The 18,140-nt window shown below is 41.0% G+C and overlaps 2 protein-coding genes across 4 annotated transcripts in view; both read right to left on the reverse strand.

Moving 5' to 3' along the window:
- Positions 1-18,140, reverse strand: part of LOC144533996 (E3 SUMO-protein ligase PIAS1-like) — a 71,582-nt gene that overhangs the window by 1,539 nt on the left and 51,903 nt on the right. Inside the window, exons 7-13 of one of the 3 annotated variants that reach the window (XM_078275716.1) lie at positions 17,569-17,642; positions 17,131-17,291; positions 15,776-15,912; positions 15,145-15,379; positions 14,487-14,626; positions 12,683-12,723; positions 5,532-5,745 (exon numbers count right to left, since the gene is read on the reverse strand). In XM_078275716.1, coding sequence (XP_078131842.1) covers positions 5,584-5,745; positions 12,683-12,723; positions 14,487-14,626; positions 15,145-15,379; positions 15,776-15,912; positions 17,131-17,291; positions 17,569-17,642 — 950 coding nt within the window. In that variant the 3' untranslated portion in view covers positions 5,532-5,583. Of the gene's footprint in view, positions 1-5,531; positions 10,693-12,682; positions 12,724-14,486; positions 14,627-15,144; positions 15,380-15,775; positions 15,913-17,130; positions 17,292-17,568; positions 17,643-18,140 lie in introns of those variants that run through there. The other 2 variants (XM_078275627.1, XM_078275806.1) reach the window with 2 other exon arrangements.
- Positions 1,309-14,535, reverse strand: rxfp3.3a1 (relaxin family peptide receptor 3.3a1). Its single transcript, XM_078275933.1, has 3 exons — positions 14,487-14,535; positions 12,683-12,723; positions 1,309-4,887 (listed from the first exon to the last, which is right to left on the reverse strand). Exon 3 carries the CDS (start codon positions 4,878-4,880, stop codon positions 3,936-3,938), a length of 945 nt encoding a protein of 314 aa, XP_078132059.1. The 5' UTR covers positions 4,881-4,887; positions 12,683-12,723; positions 14,487-14,535; the 3' UTR covers positions 1,309-3,935.

Here is an 18,140-nt window from a genome sequence, read left to right on the forward strand (position 1 = left end):
GTGGAGTCACTACACTAGTGTTTCTCAGCCTTTTCTGGCCTCTGACCTTGATTTTAGGTCACATATTTCTCATGAACTCTGAACTTAGAAAACTGTCTCATTGTCATGTGAATTTTATATTTGACCATCTTCTGTGTTGTATTTTTAATAGCAATGACAGACCACTAATTGCCGGAAATGATGATTTATTAGAGTATATGTAATGGGTGTAATGGGAGACCATTAAATCAAATTTAACATCCATGCGCTGATATCATTTTTGCCATTGTTTGACAAATGAAGCAAAGACAGGAATGACTGGGAATACCAAGATGTGCGGTCAGAGTAGATGAGTAGTAGAGTCAATCTCCTGTCATATAGATGGTTACAGTTTCTCTGCAAGATACTAAAAGAAACCTACTGAGTTCCTACCAGCTGCAGACAGACTACAGTGTCATAATGAAGTCCCCTACCAAGACAAATAAACATCTTTTTAGAAGTTGGGCTGGAGGGAAAGTCCGGTTAAAATGGATCATCCATTTTAATCATCGGATTATCCTGTAGAAATTACTGACGATGGACTGCATGAGAAAAGGCAAATAATCATTATATAATGTCAAAAAGACTCAAGGGAGACAGAACAAATATGTCCAAGGCATTTCAACAACTGTCAATTAAAGCACATGACAGACTTATGACCCTTTAATTAACATTTCACTCCGAAAAAAAGTGTTTTACTGCATCTCCATTAATATCCATTAATCCTTTTTCTGCCTCTCTGACAATACTGTTTCATGAACATCCAGATTCAGTGCACATTTGCATTGCACCAAGGGAAAAACAGAGAATGATATCAAGAAGCAGAAAGAAGACATACTTTATTAATCCCCAATGTGAAATTAATTTCTTTTTTCACTCTGTTGTTATTTTACACATTACACACAAACCGGCACAAAAAACACACACGTGCACAAACAGGACGTAACAAACAGCATGCATTACTGGAGAGATATCAGAGCTACATGGACAGGCACCGCGAGCAGTTGTGGGGTTCGGTGCCAAAGGGCATCTCGGCAGTGCCTAGGACTGGCACCTCTCCAGCTACCAGTACACACTCCATGCTTGATCCCTTTGGGGACTTGAACCGTTGACCTGCTGTTTCCCGAGCCAAGTCTCCATGGACTGAACTAATGCCTCCCCAAGAACAACAAACGCATGGACATTTTCTCTAGCAGTTACACAGGGAAGTATTCTGCAACATATACGTTTATATAAAGGAAACAAACATGTATTAATAAAAGTAATAAGATTAAATATAGAAATAAATGGTTTTGCCTTTTTATCCACTATGTTTTCATCCTATGTCTCTGTCTTGGCTGTTTCTGTGTCTCTGTACTTGTCTTCCCTTCACTGTTATCACTTTCTTACACAAAACCCCCCACAAAAATACAGTAATAAACAAATAAGTAACTGATATTGAATGATTATAGTAAAATATAAGTAGATGGAAAATAAATAAAGGTTAGAATTTTTCAGAGTAGGTTTGTTTGTAGTTAGTATGAAGGAGTATAAGTTCAATTTGATCCAAAAAGAGATTTATATTTGGGGAAGACTTGGAAAATGCATCTGTTTGTAAAATGTACCCATTGGTTAAACATAGTTATGCCTTTCTCCACAAATTAAACTAAAAGAATTCTCATCTCATCTCTTATTGAGACTAGTTTCGTCCATATATGTCCGAAACTTACATAATGAGGAACAATCATAAAACAAGTGGAGCACACTGGTTCAGTGTTAGAGTGTATTTTAGTGTCAACATCACTAAGTCCCAGTGTTGTACATTTAAGAAGCTTGATGAGCCACATGTGAGGATCCACAACGACTGACTCATTCGCTGTGACAGAAACGTTTTCATTCAGTGATGAGACAGCTCCTCAAAATAAACACAATTTCTAACAGACTGAACTATAAGGACTACACACATACCAGCAGTTACAGCCAAAGAGCATCCAATAGCAAATGCAAACATAACAAAGCGTATAGAAGGCAATGAGCTTTCCATTGAAAGCTATTTCAGAGTGTATTTTGAAAGTGGTGGCATTTCTGAGTCGGCCGTGCCCTGCTACTACTGCTCTTTTTTAATATCCTAAATATGTATTCATATAATGTATGAATATTTAAATATTTTGAATATTTCTTATATATTGTTATGATTTCTATAATCTCTGTGCAACTATCTCAATTTCTGATAATGTAACCTATCTTGAGTATGACATCTACAGAATGAAATCAGTTTTGGGAGCTTGGACCCACTCAGCAGATGCTCTTGTTGTGAAATAACAAAATATATCTTAAGTACTGTATGGTTAAGTACAATTTGCAGATACTCATACTTTACTTAAGTATTCTCATCTTCTGCAACTTTATACTACTCCACTACATTTCAGAGCGAAATATTGTACTGTAATTTACCATCATAAATAAATAAAAGAACAAACAGAAAGTATTTTATCCCTGCTGGCATGACGTTAGGAGCCTGTTTCTTGCCTTGTTCATCCGTTGCATTCATTCACTTTTTTTACTGCAGCAATAACAAGCAGTAATTCAATAGGAAGGCATAATGGCAAGAAACACTCACAATGTGCCACGCAAGAGCACTTCTCTTAACTGGTAGGGTTGATTGGAGAGCTGATATTACATTCACTGTCTCAGTCCTGGAAAGTTGTTTTTCTCATTGTGAGTAATTTTACAACACCTTGTTTCCTCCTGATTGAAGCAACAGCAAAGACTAGAAGCACTGAGGTGAGACTTGCCAAAATCAAAGCTTGATTGAAAAAGCCTGCTGACAGACTCCCTTTCAATCCCTTTTTTAGACCTCAAAGTGTTGAAACCTACAGTGTATACCTTGTCCAGCGCTGCTACCTTGAAGAAGTACTAAGACCATTAACTGAAGTAAACATATAAGGAGAGGGAAAATGCATAAAAGTCACAACTGTTCAGGGGACTCACCAAACAACTCTTCATGAAGCAGTAACTTTTGGGACCCCCAATTTTTTTGAAAAATTAAAACATAAATTTAGAAAAAAACGTCATAAGGAAGAAATTGGTTGACAATTCATGAAAAAAATGGAATGACAGAATAAAGCACCTGTGAGATATGACAAAATGGTATACCTCTGGGGTCTGTTAAACGCTTCTGTAATCTGTAAAAGCTTGGTTTCTGATATGAATGTGTTCACACATGACGCAGTGTGTTCAGATCACGTCATCATAGCTTCTTATCACCTGCTGAAGAAATGTTTCCACCTGTTATATTTTTGACTCGTGCACGATCTATTTGTAAAAAATAAAAACTAACCGTTGTTTTTGCGTATTTACAACAATCATATTTCACACATTCCGTTGTCTTCAGTGGCTGTAGTCAATAACTTAAACACGTGACCTGTGATGGTGGAGGGAGGTGGTGTTTGCACCCGGGATTGTCTGGTAAACACACCTAATGAACAAGCACTGGTTACAAAAACATTCACAGATGGGTGTAAAAAAAAAAGCGCGCAGCAACATTTCACGGGTTCAGTTATAACGCGAGCACACTAATGCGCAATTACGCACACATAGTCACTTACTGTAGCATAGATACACACCACACCTAATGATTATTTAACACGCAATGCCACAGTGCGCATAGTTGTAATATTCTTACACAAAATTAGCAATTACGCGTAAAGCTCAAAACCTGCTACAGCTGTTTCTCTATTGAAATTAGCCACATTACGCAAGCCCTCAAAGACAAGAAGCGCTGATGCAAGTCCCACTTTTCAATGAGCAGAATAAATAGTCTTGACATTATGGTGCTTGTTCTCATTGTGCTTTGTGACAGGTCTGTTCTCTCTCTCCAGGGCCGCGCGCACTCGGTTCCTTTTTGTCATCACTTAATTCTCAAAGTTCCGAAACAGTTATCCTCTGTGTATCAGACTTCTCAGTTTGTTCCTGAACTTCTTCCTCATGAGGCAGTAAATAATCGGGTTCAGACAGCTGTTGGTGTGAGCCAGACAGACGGTCAGAGGGAACACATATGTGTGGACTATGTAATAGGCTTTGTCCCAGTTTGCAACGTTCAGTTTGACCAGCACGCTCCACAAGGTGATGGCATGGTTCGGCATCCAGCACAGGAAGAAGGACAACACGACGATGGTGATAGATTTTGTAACTTGGCATCTCCATTTGGGGTTGCTTGTTTTCATACTCCGATTACGAACGAAACGCAGCAGCATTATGTAGCTGATTGACACGATGGACATTGGCAACACAAAGCCAACAAGTATCTTCTGTATGTGATAAACTGCTAACCAGTACTGACCACCAGGAAACCTCAGCAAACAGAGTTTTTCTCCAGTTACGTTGCTGACAGTGGAGAAAATGGACGTGGGCGCAGTCGCCAGAGTCGCCAGTGTCCAAATGATTGCGCAGGTCCATTCGGCGGGACAGGACTTCTGCCTGGTTCTGTTGTTTAGAGCCGAGACGACTGAGCAGTAGCGGGTCACACTCATGGCAGTGAGAAAAAACACGCTGGCGTACATGTTCATCACGGTGACCGAGAGGATGATTTTGCACATGGCGTCTCCAAACGGCCAGCTGAAGTCCAGCACGGTGTCCACGGCCCAGAAGGGCAGAGTGAGCACGAACTGCAGGTCCGTCACTGCCAAGTTGAGCACGAAGAAGTTCACTGTGGACTTCTTCCTCTCTTGTTTGACCCTGATGAAGAAGATGACCAGCAGGTTGCCCATCAGACCCGCAGCGCATACAACAGAATAAACAAGGCAGATGAGGAACCTCAGAACCGGGCTCCCGTCAGCTGTCACGTCGATGTCCTCCAGGTTGCTGAAGCAGTCCCACTCCATCAATGACCTGTTCAAACAAACGCTCTCATTTTCTTCATTCATAATGTCAGCAGCTCACGTTGGCTACACTTACACAGAATAATGTCGTCAGTGTGGAGTATATACTTAAAATAGATAAAAACATTTCTGTCCAAAAAGAGCTGGATCTTGGAGTGCCACTTTAGTACATGATGCCATACCATCTAGGCTACTCCGTCTGTGTCCACCCCACCCTGCTGTCTTCTCCCCTCCTATCCTCTCTAACACGCACTATCATCTAACATCACTGCTCTCTGCTCTGACAGCATGACAGGAATGGAGGGGTTGAGGTGTTTATTGGCGCACATTAGGATAGATGCGTCCATCAGTCTTGTGCGTAACGCAGGCTCCTCGGAGCGCAAGGCTTCCCCATGACTTTAAATCCAAAAATAAAAATGTAGTCAATAATTGCAGATGTTCATGTTATATAAAGCTAGTGTCACAACCAGGAAGGCACCGTCTAGAGCTGACAGAGCGTGCGTAATTGGATTTGTATCATCAAAGCAGGGGAAAAGTTGGATTAAAAAACGACTGCCACCCAGTGTTCATTTCTAAGTGTAACAGGCTGTTAAAAAATGTCAACACGTTCCTCCAGGCCCCATCGTTTCAAATAAGGGAAAACACACAAAGAAATAGCACAATGCATTTTATTACATCTAAACTTTTCTACATAAACAGGTAACATTCAATAAGTGAACAATGTCTTCCAATGCAGGTAATAAATATTTTTTTTCTCACTTAGTATATTTGTACAAACTGACAAGGGTCTACTGTACACCGTCTTCTCCTTGCCCTCCTCGAAAAGCCTTTTTATGATTTTTCTCGGATTGGAGCCGTGAAACAGAACCTGTGAATGTTTTAAGGCAGTGAGTGCAGATGTCAACTTGAGTCTGACTTTCAGATTATTTCTGAAAGAGTGTAAGACTCTTTATTGGCCACAGTCCATTTTTTTTAATAATAGTACAGCTTTCATTTTCTAAAAAATATATAAATTAATTTATTCTCTCGCTCTGAATTGACACACAAAAAGCATACAAACAGACATCAAACACCCACGATTGGATCTGAACTTTCAGGTTTCCATACAGACATAATATACACATTGTTGACTTTCCCTTTTTTTATCTATTTTAGCTCATGACAACCGAGTGTTGAGCTGCTCGTCACGGTTGCCTGTGGAGATTTTTGAAAACACCTTTAAGAGTAACTACTGATGATAGTGGCCTTATTCCCAGTGTCCTCACACCTGCAAACACATATGCTGCAGCAAAAAAATGCTCTACATATACTCCGCACATCTGTGTGTGACTCAAGTTGGAGAGGGATTGAGATGGCAACAGGCCTGTGCTTATCCATCCCTGCAGGCAATCTGATATTTTCTAACAAACCCCCCCCCCCCCACCCTAGCTTCTCCCTCGGAAAACTAACAACTGTGAACCACAGGGTGGAACTGTGGACATTATGAACTTGGGAGTTGGAGGAGGGTTTGACTTTCGGTAATCCCATATAGACCCCAGTATGTATAGAGCACTTCAACAGAAACACATTCAACACGGTCTGCTCTCTCACATCGTGCGCCTAATCTGCTGCACCGACGAGCGTGAGGAAAGAAACTTAAATAAATTAAATTGGGTTTGAGAAAAACTGTGACCACCTTAACAAGCATCCTGGTGATTGATAGTCAAACTAACACGATGGTAACTAAAGGATCAACAGCTTCATCATCAGTGTAGAAAGTCAGGGCGACACTTTCTAATGAAGGTACAAACACGCAGTAAGTAAATGCATAACTAATACATAACATGAGTCATGATGATTTGATGCATGAATGAATGCAGGATGGCTCATGAATTCCTCTTGCTCAATATGATCAAGTCACTGCGAGTTTATGAGGTGAGTGAACACTCAATGGATCATCAGTTAATGAACTCAAAGTTTCGTGATACATACATTAATTCAGATGCCACCGAGCTAGCTGGAATCCAGTTACATGCAGGAGCATCGCCGTTCTGTGAAAACCATGCATCGTTAAAATGTCTACTTTTCACAAGCTAAGAAAAACTTGTTTTCTGCTCTGTGACCACACATTTTCACCAATTCAACTGAGCTTTTAAGTTGTTTATTTAGCGTAAAAAAAATAGGAGATTTCTCTCAACCCATAAAAGTATCAGGAAAATTAAAAATCTCCAAATTTATATACATGGTTTTCTTTGGACAGGGATAATAGCAAAGGACATTTCAGACCCATGCATTTGATCAGCTGCTCTGAAAGCAAAACAGCACCTGTTCTAATAGAAATATGAAGCTGTTTTACTCTACCTACCAGCTCGATGCTGACGTCAGGGTGCTAACATGCTTGCAACGCTAGCATGCTAATGTTTATGAGGCATAATGTTCACCATGTTCGCCATCTTAGTTTAGCATGTTAGCTAGCTTAAGTGCTAATCAGCGCTCAACATGTAGTACAGCTAAGGCTGATGGGAATGTGATGAGTTCTGCTGCCTTTAAGTATTCGACAAACCAACATTTTGACCTGATGGTGGCACTAGAGGAAGTCTGAGGATCACCAAAGTCAGTAGGACTCATCCTCTGGGGACCACGCATGTCGGTGCAAGGTTTCATGGTAATCCATCCAATAGTTTTTGAGATATTGCATTTGGACCAAAGTGGACCGACTGACTGACCTGATCCAACTGTGACCTGCCAACAATACAAGAGATGATTTCTGCAGCAACACGTCAGTTATCTGACTAACAGTTATAAATGTTATCTGACTAACAGTTTCTATAAAAAGTAATATTGCCCTTTTTCTGTGCAACTGGATTCCAGCTTTCTTAGTGTTAGTTAATTCATGTATAAAGTAACTGTGAGATAATCAATAATTGATGATCCATTAATGCGTCAACTAATCACATGAACTTACGCCGGTGACGTGGTGAGGAACAGGAATGCAATCCACCCTGAATTAATTCCTACATTAAATCTTCAGGAGTCATGCCCATATTAATTAACCATGTGTTTGTTGTCCTTATTAAGAAGTGTAAAACTCTTGTCAGCTCCCAAGAAAATACACAGAGGCGTTTCTAGATGAACAAATGAACTGTACCTTTTTTTGAGAAATCGCGCTGCTGGCCAAGAATAATAACAAAATGCATATTAAATTAAATCATATCACAACATCTCCCGACTGACAGTGACTCACACGTCCGTTCATGGAAATCCAAAGAATTTGTAAAAATATAATAATTAAAAATAAGAAGAAATAACAATTAAAAATAAATAAAATACTGCACAACACAGAAAATACATGAGACCTGTTCCGGGTCAGTTTGAGAGCCGGGGGTTGGTTCCCTTGAGAAGAACGGGGAATAAAGTTAAAGATGCCAAGAGAAAGGAAAGGGAGGGAAGGAGGGGTCATTTGGAGTTGTCTCCCAGTTAGTCGCTGATGGACGGGACAGGATGTGAGGCGATGGGGGTTGCTGTCAGAAGTGATTATCTCACGATGGTCGGGATAATTAGGCTTTAAAGTGAGCTGCCCGTCTAGGACGTCTGGAAGTGGAACATCGAGCAGAGGCTGAAAAGGGGGGAAAGTTTTAAGGACACACACACACAGGCTGGAGGAGGGGCTGGGGTGGGCTGACTGGACAGAGGAGTGTACCAGGTCCACTCTATGTCACTGGTAACGTGACCTTGACAACCTCTCATAATAACCAAAAGTGTGTCCACTCTTAAAATTGTACGATACATTCATGAGCAAACTCAGCTGAATCGAGGTACTGCGCCTCGCTTTGACACTTCCACATTGTACACCGACGAGCTCGTAGGGTTTTTAAACTACAGACAGGTCATGTATTTTTTAAACCAGCTGGCTTTGAGCCCAGTCTGAGTTGGCATGTTGAGATCTCCCTCTTTCACTGTGGCACTCTTCATTGCTTTTACACAGGCAGTTTCCCAAAGATAACTCGCTAGATAACACCAACACCGTCAAAGATACTAGTCCCAAGTCAAGTCTTCAAAGCAAGCTTGGACAGAGATGGGACAGAGGTTGTGGGTGACCCTTTAAGACATTCTTTTTTGAGTCTGAAAACCCAAACATCCCAAACACGCTGTGAAGCATGCGCACTAACAGGCACTAGTTTAAACTCGGTCACATGCCAGGGATGCCGTCTCTTTGAAAGGCTACGACAGCTTGACCTTCACTGGAATTCCTTTTTGACAGACAAGCAAAAAAAACAAAAAACGGTGAAACTGAGAAAACCACAGACAAAAGGACAAACAGTTTAGGTGTCTGAATAACCACCAGCCGAAGATGTGGACACTTGGACTGAAAACAATGTGGCACACAGATTCAACTGCACTCTTGATTATTGTGATAATTTTCATAGGTACCGTATCTTATTTTTGGCATTGTGCAAAAAAAAAAAGAAAAGAAAGGAAAACAAAAGAAACTCTTCCAGCTCAAAACTGTGAATTGGCGAGTATAAATAGTCTAAAAGTCTCCATTTCTAAATGCTGAATGCCGGCAAAGTCTTTGTGAGGAGTTGGAAATCATGGAGTGAAAATGAAAAACCAGAAATGGCTAATTTCCACCTACACACTCCCCACAGCATTAACCTAAAGGTCAAAGGGAATGCATATATAGATATATATATATAATATATTTATAACAGTTTAAATATCATACATAACTTAAAAGCTTAATAAAATTATTAGTACATGAATAAACTGTAAATTCAGTGTTCTTGTCATTGGACAGAGAAATAATACAATATGAATTTTAAAAATGAGCTCGAAAAAGAGAATTAAAGTTTCTATTGGAGAAATGCAAACAAAATGTAAAGCTGGATAAAAGAGAAGAAAAAGATAACCACATGGCAACGGGCGTATGTATAAGCTTTTGCGAGAGAAAAAAAAACCCAAAACAACCTCAGTCGTCTACTTAAAAACAGCGATTGGAGCAGCTCACTAGACTGAAAATGTCCCGATTTAACATACAAAAGTAAAAGAGGAAAATATATTTTGTTCTCTGTACACGGTTGCCACTTCTCGTTTTCGTAAAAAAAAAAAGAGCCGTCCTCCTTTGTGTTTTTGTTCAGGTAGCGTCTTTGCCGCTTGTGCCGGGTTGGTACCAGTATCGCATTTGCGTGGGTTCACATGCTGGACAGGTTTCTGATCTGAAGTCAGTATACAAAGAGAATGTCCACAGCTGACCACTGTTTAAGTGATGACTCAGTACTGTTCTCAGGTCAGTCTAGTGAAGGGAACCCTCAGGCCTGTTTATAATATTAATGCTCTTCGTGAGGCAGTTTTGTCATTACGACTCCACAAACGTTTGGAGTTTTATGACTTGGGGCCAGTCTAGTTTCTGGATAAAAACTTTACCCTGCAGTCAAAAAGCCTGTTACTGGATTGCAGCTGGACCCAAAGTTTAGCCTTGACTCTTCTCGAGTCAGTCCAACGATATAACGTCGGGTATCCCGCCGTAAATGGCTGCCACTGCTGCTTCAGCGCTGCTCCGGCTGGCCAAAACCCCGGGGTGTGAGGGGTGTGAGCCCGAGTGTGTGGAGTGAGTGTCGCGGAGGCTGCTGGACGACACCAGGCTGCTGCTGCTGCCCGAGTTGCTCGCCCCGTTGGTCGGCGCGGTCAACGAAGGGGCCGAGGAGGCTCCTGATTGGTCGAGGAACAGCTGGGACGAGGAGGAGGAGGTGCTGTAGGGCAGGAAGCGGTTGAGCAGCAGCTCGTGGTCGTCTGACGCTGAAGCGGCGGCCGCTGCTGCCATCACCATGTTGTAATGCTGAACCGCGGAAGAAAAACAACAGAGGAGGAAGTGTGAGTTCACACGTAGCGGCTGCGGAAGTTACCGGGGGATGTATTCACAAAACATCCTTACACTAAAAGTAGCTCCTCACTGGCGGAGTTAAGAGCAACTCCTGAAAAGTGTGTTTTTAGTCTTTGAGCAGTTCACAAAAGAGCAGTTGCCCCGGAGTCTGAGAGCTTTGTAAAAGAACTTTTTAAAAGTATATTATGATGGTGTCCAAGGTAATAAGAATCCCCTCAGCTCACTAATACACCCAAACAACCTAGTAAAACCAGACATGATGATGTCTATTCAGACCTCAATTTGTTTAACAGTTCATTAAGTGTACATTAAATACTCACCAACTGCTATCATTAAATAAATAAATAAATCAATCAATCGGATCTCATGGCTATCACTGAACCGCTGGGTAAAAATGTTTGCTATATGTAAAATGACTCAAAGATTTGTCCAATCACCTGGAAAAAAAATATTACACTGCCAACATAAACGGTGTTTAACAAGTCAGTATCTTACTTTGTTACATGAATACTTTTGTTATTTTAGATAACTTGTTAATGTTGATCTATTTTTGCTTCTATGTATTGATTCATGTTTCATTTCGCATTGACCGACACAGACTTCTGTCAACCAATCACTGTGGACATAGCAATTAAATTCACTCGTGAAAATGGATGTCGTCCATAGCAATGGGGTCCCTTCTCTTATTTTTTAGGAGTTCTCTCAGCAGATTTGTGAACAGGTGTTAAGAGGAAACTCTTTTTAGTATTGAAGATCAGATGCTTTGTGAATATGCCCCAGTTGACTATTGATTCCTGACTGTACCAAATGAATGTCAGCATCGAAGACGTCAATTTTAACATATCACCTTGAGATCAGCTATTTTTTTTTAAGATTATTTTTTCGGGCATTATAGGCCTTTATTTCCACAGGACAGATGAAGACATGAAAGGCGAGAGAGAGGGGGAATGACATGCAGCAAAGGGCCGCAGGTCGGAGTCGAGCCTGCGGCCGCTGCGTAAACCTCTATATATGGGCGCCCGCTCTACCAACTGAGCTAACCCGGCCACACTGAGATCAGCTATTTAATAATCTCTAGTGGTGTCCAGCTGTGCAGGTAGTTTTGGTGTTATTTGTCCAGGTTTTGAGATATCCACCTCTATGAAAAATTCAACAGCAGCAATATATATCTGTCTATCCACAGAAAATGCTGCCGGCATTCTTCAGGAAAATGAAAACAGTTCACAGTGAGGTCTGAGGACTCACCAGAGCAACAGGGTACGGAGTCTGGAAATAAGGTACATCATTTTTTTAAAATGTGTTTGTGAACCACATATAAAATCCCACGCACCCTGACTGTATCTCAAAACCCAAACTACATGAACAGCTAGATATTGCATCCTTCAAGGTAAGTGAGAAAATGTTTGGTTTTTTGTAAATTTGGGAGACCTAACCCTTTAAAATGTTATTTTTAAATTACAGAACCCCCCCCCCCCCCTCCAAAAAATGCAGGGTATCAGAAATCAGAAGATGTTTATATTCATGTTTGACTGCCTCAGAGAATTCAACCCACCAGTAAGCGGGTGCCGACCATCATTTGTCAAATGTCTCGCTCTCACGTCTCCTTAAATAGCCCACAGAGACAGAAACAGACAGTTACAGATAAACTGGGTACCGGCAGATTGTGTGAAATGTTATGTACTATATCACTTCTTCTTTTTTTAATGTTTGACTCTGAATGAGTGATCTTTGTTTACCGCAGAGAGGAAGTTTGCCATCAAGGAACACTAAGTGCAGCTTTTGCTTTTGTTTTTAATGGTGAGCATAGGTTGAATATTTTGGTTACACGTAAAGTCAGGGAGCCCTTTTATTATTTTAAAATGAACCATGGTCAAAAGCTTTCAGGACTTCGCTAAAAACAAGTGTTTCAGCTGGTAAATTGAGCGATGCACTGTTCTGTACGTACCTGATGATTGTCGCCTTGAAGAAAAGAGAAGAAGTTCAACTCTGGAAATCAAGTACAAGCAGAGTCAATAGTGAAGATCAACAAAAATCAATATCACAGATGCAAATACATTAATAAATACGTAGCGATGGGCTTATTACACAGCTTGAGGGTGTATTGGTATTTTCAACCAGATGCATTTTATAAACTAGAAGGCCACTTGGAGAGTGCAGACCTCCGCCAAGGCATGCTCTATCTCACAATATTAACGAAAAGGAAAAATCATTTGCGTATACGCCCCATGATTCATGGATCTGCAGCGTAATTTAATGGGTTCTTCCTTTGCCCTTGTTTCATGAAAATCGGGCCAGTAGGTTTTCCGTAATCCTGCTGACAAATTAAAAAAAACAACAACTAACAAACCGAGCCAAAAACATAAGCTCCTTGGCAGAGGTAAAAATAGCATTAGAACTTTTATAGAAAAAAGGTAAATAAGAATAAAAGTCAGTTGTTATTCTAAACATTTTGTTTTCCTGTTAAAGTTCATTAAAGGGATATTTCACCGCTGGAAAGATGAATATGTATTAAATTGGGTCATTTATGTCAACTCAAATGTGTTTTATTGTCATTTCAACCATATACACGAAACAACGTTTTAGCGTTAGCTTTCCACCTAGCTCATACTCCTGCCCTCGTTCCGCGTTTCACCGCTTTCGGATGTCCCCTTACCCGGCTAGCGGCATAGAACGAGACTGCAGGCTGAGGTGCTGGTCTCCGTAGCAGGCGAAAGTCGCGTAGTATGTCGAGTATTCCGTCTGTAATAAAGTTAAGTGTCCTGCATATTCTCCGATCTGTACCAATGTATCCCGACGGTACACATGTGGGGTAGACTCTGGGCAAAAATGCCTCCGATGACGCTAAATGACGATTTTTGCGTCATCGGAGGCTTTTTTCCCCCCAGACCCACAATACAGAGAAGTCTCGTCTCAGGCACGGTCATTCGAAAATACTACCGGGTTTCTATTGATACAAAGCTTAATGCTAATCGGTGAAGTATCCCTTTAATACAGTAATTAGACTGTATGACTTTATCACATTTTGTGTATCTGCTTGTTCTGACTGTTTATAAAAGTCACTGTAATGATCTTTTACGGATGTATAGGTACACTGAATAATAATGTCATCATAATAAACACATTATTTCTAAAGAATTCGGTTTCGGCCTGACATACATTTCATATCTTAGAAAAATTGGGATGTTCAGTAGAATTTGAAATAAAGTTAGGAGAGTTTGAACAACACTTTGCCATGTACTATGAGTGTAATGATGTAAGTATGGACCTCTTTGAAGTTTAAAACCTACAATTTAACAGTTAGGTTTAAATGTGTGCATTACTGTATGTGTGTTGAATGTCATGTTGGACATTATTTCATTTGTGGACTTTCTTTCTTATGCTGAAACCTGCTGCTATCTTACAGGAGGGGGGAGGGTGTGTGTTGTTTGGGAGGGGATGGGAGTGTGTCAGTCAATTGTCTGAATCCCATAATACATGTGCTGTATATGTGGGTGGGTGAGTGTGTGTGTGAGAGAGTGAAATGTACTGTATGTAGGGGATGGGGGGTGTTTGTTTGTTGTACATATTTTATTATTATTATTTTTTTTAAAAGCACTGATCTGAAGTGGCACCTTGAATTTCGTTGTGTTAATACACTGTATTTATGCAATGACAAATAAAGCTTGATCTGATTTGATTTGATGTTGTTGTTTTGAGCAAAGAATTTGCTCCCATTAAATCATCTCCAGTCCGCGTGTGTTTGTCATTACCTGACAGGTCGTTGGGGGTGTGGTAGTAGGGTCTATAGTCCTGGATGAGTGGGGGGACAGGAGGGATGTAGCTGGTGTCCACTGCTGGCATGCTGGGAGTGCGGCTCACAGGAGAGGCCTGGTGGTGCAGGTTCAACACTCTGAAGGCAGAGACATACGAGGAGGTTTAGAGATGAAGAGAACACTTAATCTATAATCAGGCTTTTTTTTTTTAATCTTATGTCATATTCATTTGGTAAGTCACAGGGCGTGCTGTCTGCTCCTCTCACCTCAAAACACATCCTCTGACAGTCACAGGACTTATTAAAGTCAAATTAAGTTTCTACACAGATGCACATGATGAATTTTAATTTGTCAGAAAACGCAGCTGTTAGATTTTATTTTTTTTTCAACTATATCCTCAGCGTTGAGAGTTTTTCTTTTGGAAAGTTGCCCATTTTGAAATCATCCATTTCCACCTTAATTTTCCAAAAAGGAGTTAAGATGCAAAGCTTTCTCAGTCAGCACTCTTGGCTTCCGACTGTGACTGCTGTTGATGTGAAATAGTTAAGAACTCATGAATCATTCAACATGTTTATAAGTAACTACCCACGTGAGCAGCTAAATTAAGCCTCATTTCCATTTAATGAAATACAAAACTGCAGGGTGTGTGTCTGACCCTTTATTGATGATGGGTGGCGAGGTCGGGGAAACAGAGGGACACGCTCTTTTGGGTGGAGGAGGCAGTGGCGGCGGCGGCGGAGGAGGTGGTGAATCCGGTCCTTCGTCGTCTGAGGAGCTGTCCAGCGTCAAGTCGATCACCTCCACTTTCTTGCTATTGCTGCTGTCGCTACCACCGTGGCTGGACGCCGAAGAGCTCCGCTGATCTGAGCCTGCAGACGTCCGACACAAACCTGGAAAGCAGCAGTGACATGTTACTTTGTCTTTGTGAGCTCGCGATTACGATTTTCTGAGGCTGCAAAGTAAAAAACAAACAAAAACAAAGCACTGCTGAATGTGCTAAAATGCACACATACACATTTTTCCTGCTCTCGCACGAGATACAGTATGTTTGTTACTATGGAGACAGGCAGTGTACTCAGTGGCATCGTGATTGATGCCTCACCAAATTAAAACTGACAATGCATAAGCAAAGAGGGGATGTAAATGCACGTTCCCTCTCTTCTCACCACGTCTCTGTAATTCAAATTTGATTACTTCCAGGCTTCTCCCACTGCCTTCATATAGAAGCAGCCCGTTTCTGTTCCTTGTCCCACCCCGTCCCCCATTCATCCCTCATGATGTCTCACCATCCAGCCTGTTGTTATAGGTAGCAGAGGAGACCTCCTGCACTTCCTTCTTAGACCTCATGGGGGCCCAGTTGCCATCCTCCTTGAACTGGATCTCATCACAGTCCATGCAGCTGTTGAGAATCTCCACAAAAAGCCTGAGAATAAACAAGAAAATGTACACACACAGACGTTGGCATTTGGCATTTTTTTAAACAAAGGCTGAGTGTAGTGGAAAAGACCTTCCACTTCTAAAGACAAGAAATCTACTCTAAACAAGCTAACATCAACACTGTGCTTCAGTAAGTTAAAGCAATAAACCTCTATCTTTTTATATTATATACCCTTTACCTGCAGGCTTTAAAGGTGGCTGAGTGAGACAGGGTAAGGAAGATACTGAACATACACATCAATGATGGAAAGTGGATTATGCCGCAAGAGTGGTTTGAAAAGCTTTTGGTGTTTGGTGTTTTAAGCCCCCAGTCGACGGTCGCAGCGTTGCCTTGAAGTCGACGTTGGGGGCTTAAAAGACCATCGGGGAAAGTTTTTACAGACTAAGTGACCTACAGTGTTTCCTGTGAATCCAAGCTGACTATGGCTGCTGTCCTCCCCAAAAGGGCAAGCTACAGACTTTTCAGAGCCACCTTCAAGCCTACAGAATGTTCATGAGAAAGATTTTCAATCCTTCAAAAGGCTACACAAAATGAGATTTAAACAAGTTGTGCAAGTGGTTCTGTGAAGCTCTAGATTTTGAGATGCATCAGTGCAGTAATTCCCTTTCAGTTTAGATCAGGGTGTTTGACACCCGAGTTTGACAAATGAAATATCAGACTGCACAGTAGAAAGGCTGTGGAAGACCAGCTGAAAAGCAGCTGAAAGCTCCAGAAAAAAAGGGATTAATTGGACCTTGATTGAGTTTTTTTGTGCTAATTTGTCTTCTTCTTCAAACTTCAATTTCCAAAGTCAAGAATGAACTTTTACAGCTCAACGGCTAATTTCAAAATCATGTTTATTGCCAAGCAGGTTTTCACATACAAGGGATTAGCCGTGGTATTTTGGTGCATACCAAATTTAGCAAGAGAAAAAAAAAAGTCAGGAATCATACATATGAAATAGAAACATTTACAAAGTAATAATAATTCTATATTTTGGGATATAAACGTAATTGCTTTCTTGCTGAGAGTATGTATATATATATATATATATATATATATATAGTATATGTATATGTATATATATATGTATATATATGTATGTGTGTGTGTGTGTGTGTGTGTGTGTGTGTGTTTACTACGTACAAAAAGCAAGGTGTAAAAATGTACTATTTCCAAATGGGTCATCTGTAGGATGGGGAGATGCTGGGCTGGGGGACTTACCCGTCGATGATGAGGTGTTCGTAGGGGGCCTTCTTGTCACAGACAGGACACACCCAGGTGGGCTTCTTCTCGTTCATCTGGATGTACAGTGTGGCGTCAAAGCACTGCAGGTGGGAGCATGTCAGTGCCCGGCATGGGATCATCAGCCGCATCTTCCCCAGCTGCACAGTGTGCACACACATTTAGTCAGGATGTGAAGAGGAGCAGGGTGATGGAGGGTATACGGGATGCATAATTGTCACAAACATGCCAAACCCTCATGGAAAAGGCTCGTGACATGGGGTTGAGAAGACAATTTGACAGGTAGATCATGAACACAACCAGAAGTCATGGGCATGTTGAGACGCATACAAAGAAAAGGAATGGACAGACATGTCCTGGCATGCCTGAATCTCTAAACACTGACTTAAATTCATGAGGAGCAGGGAGCGTGTTTACCGGGCACAGCAGCGACACTCGAAGGCTGGTCGTGGCTATTTCACTGTCTGGATCTGCTGTTAGCTTCTCTTTGACTGCAGAAAAGAAGCAAAACACACACATATGAGTGAGTGAGAACCAAACAGCAGACATGCTCAGTTTCTCATTTCAGACTGCTACTCCTTTACTACGTGTTTCATATCAAGGTCAGGAATAATGATGTATTCAAAGGCTCCTCATGCTGTGTGGGGCTAACCCCTCTGTACCTGAAGCTTCTTTAATCACTTCCCATACAGTATAAATCACATGACAATGGATGTGTGTCGAGCATCTTAAGTATGGCTCCTTAGTTTTAAACTTTGTTGCATACAAAATAGGCAGAAAGTACAATCTATTTCTACCTAAGATAAAAACGTATAGAGCAAAAAACACATTTCACCACCAGCTCCTTCAATTTTGCTCATCAAACAGACAGGACATAACATTAAATATACACTTAATTTAAAACAAAACAAAGTCAAACTGTGAAACTTACATGCATATTGCACACACAGATAAGATATCTTCATAGTCAAAAATAGTTGGGATGCAAC

This window comes from Sander vitreus, chromosome 1 (genome assembly GCF_031162955.1).
Source record: "Sander vitreus isolate 19-12246 chromosome 1, sanVit1, whole genome shotgun sequence".
Classification (NCBI taxonomy): Eukaryota; Metazoa; Chordata; class Actinopteri; order Perciformes; family Percidae; genus Sander; species Sander vitreus.

What these genes read in the sequence shown, in the direction of transcription:
- rxfp3.3a1 (XM_078275933.1), bottom strand. Translation starts at nt 4,880, where the DNA reads ATGGAGTGGGACTGCTTCAGCAACCTGGAGGACATCGACGTGACAGCT.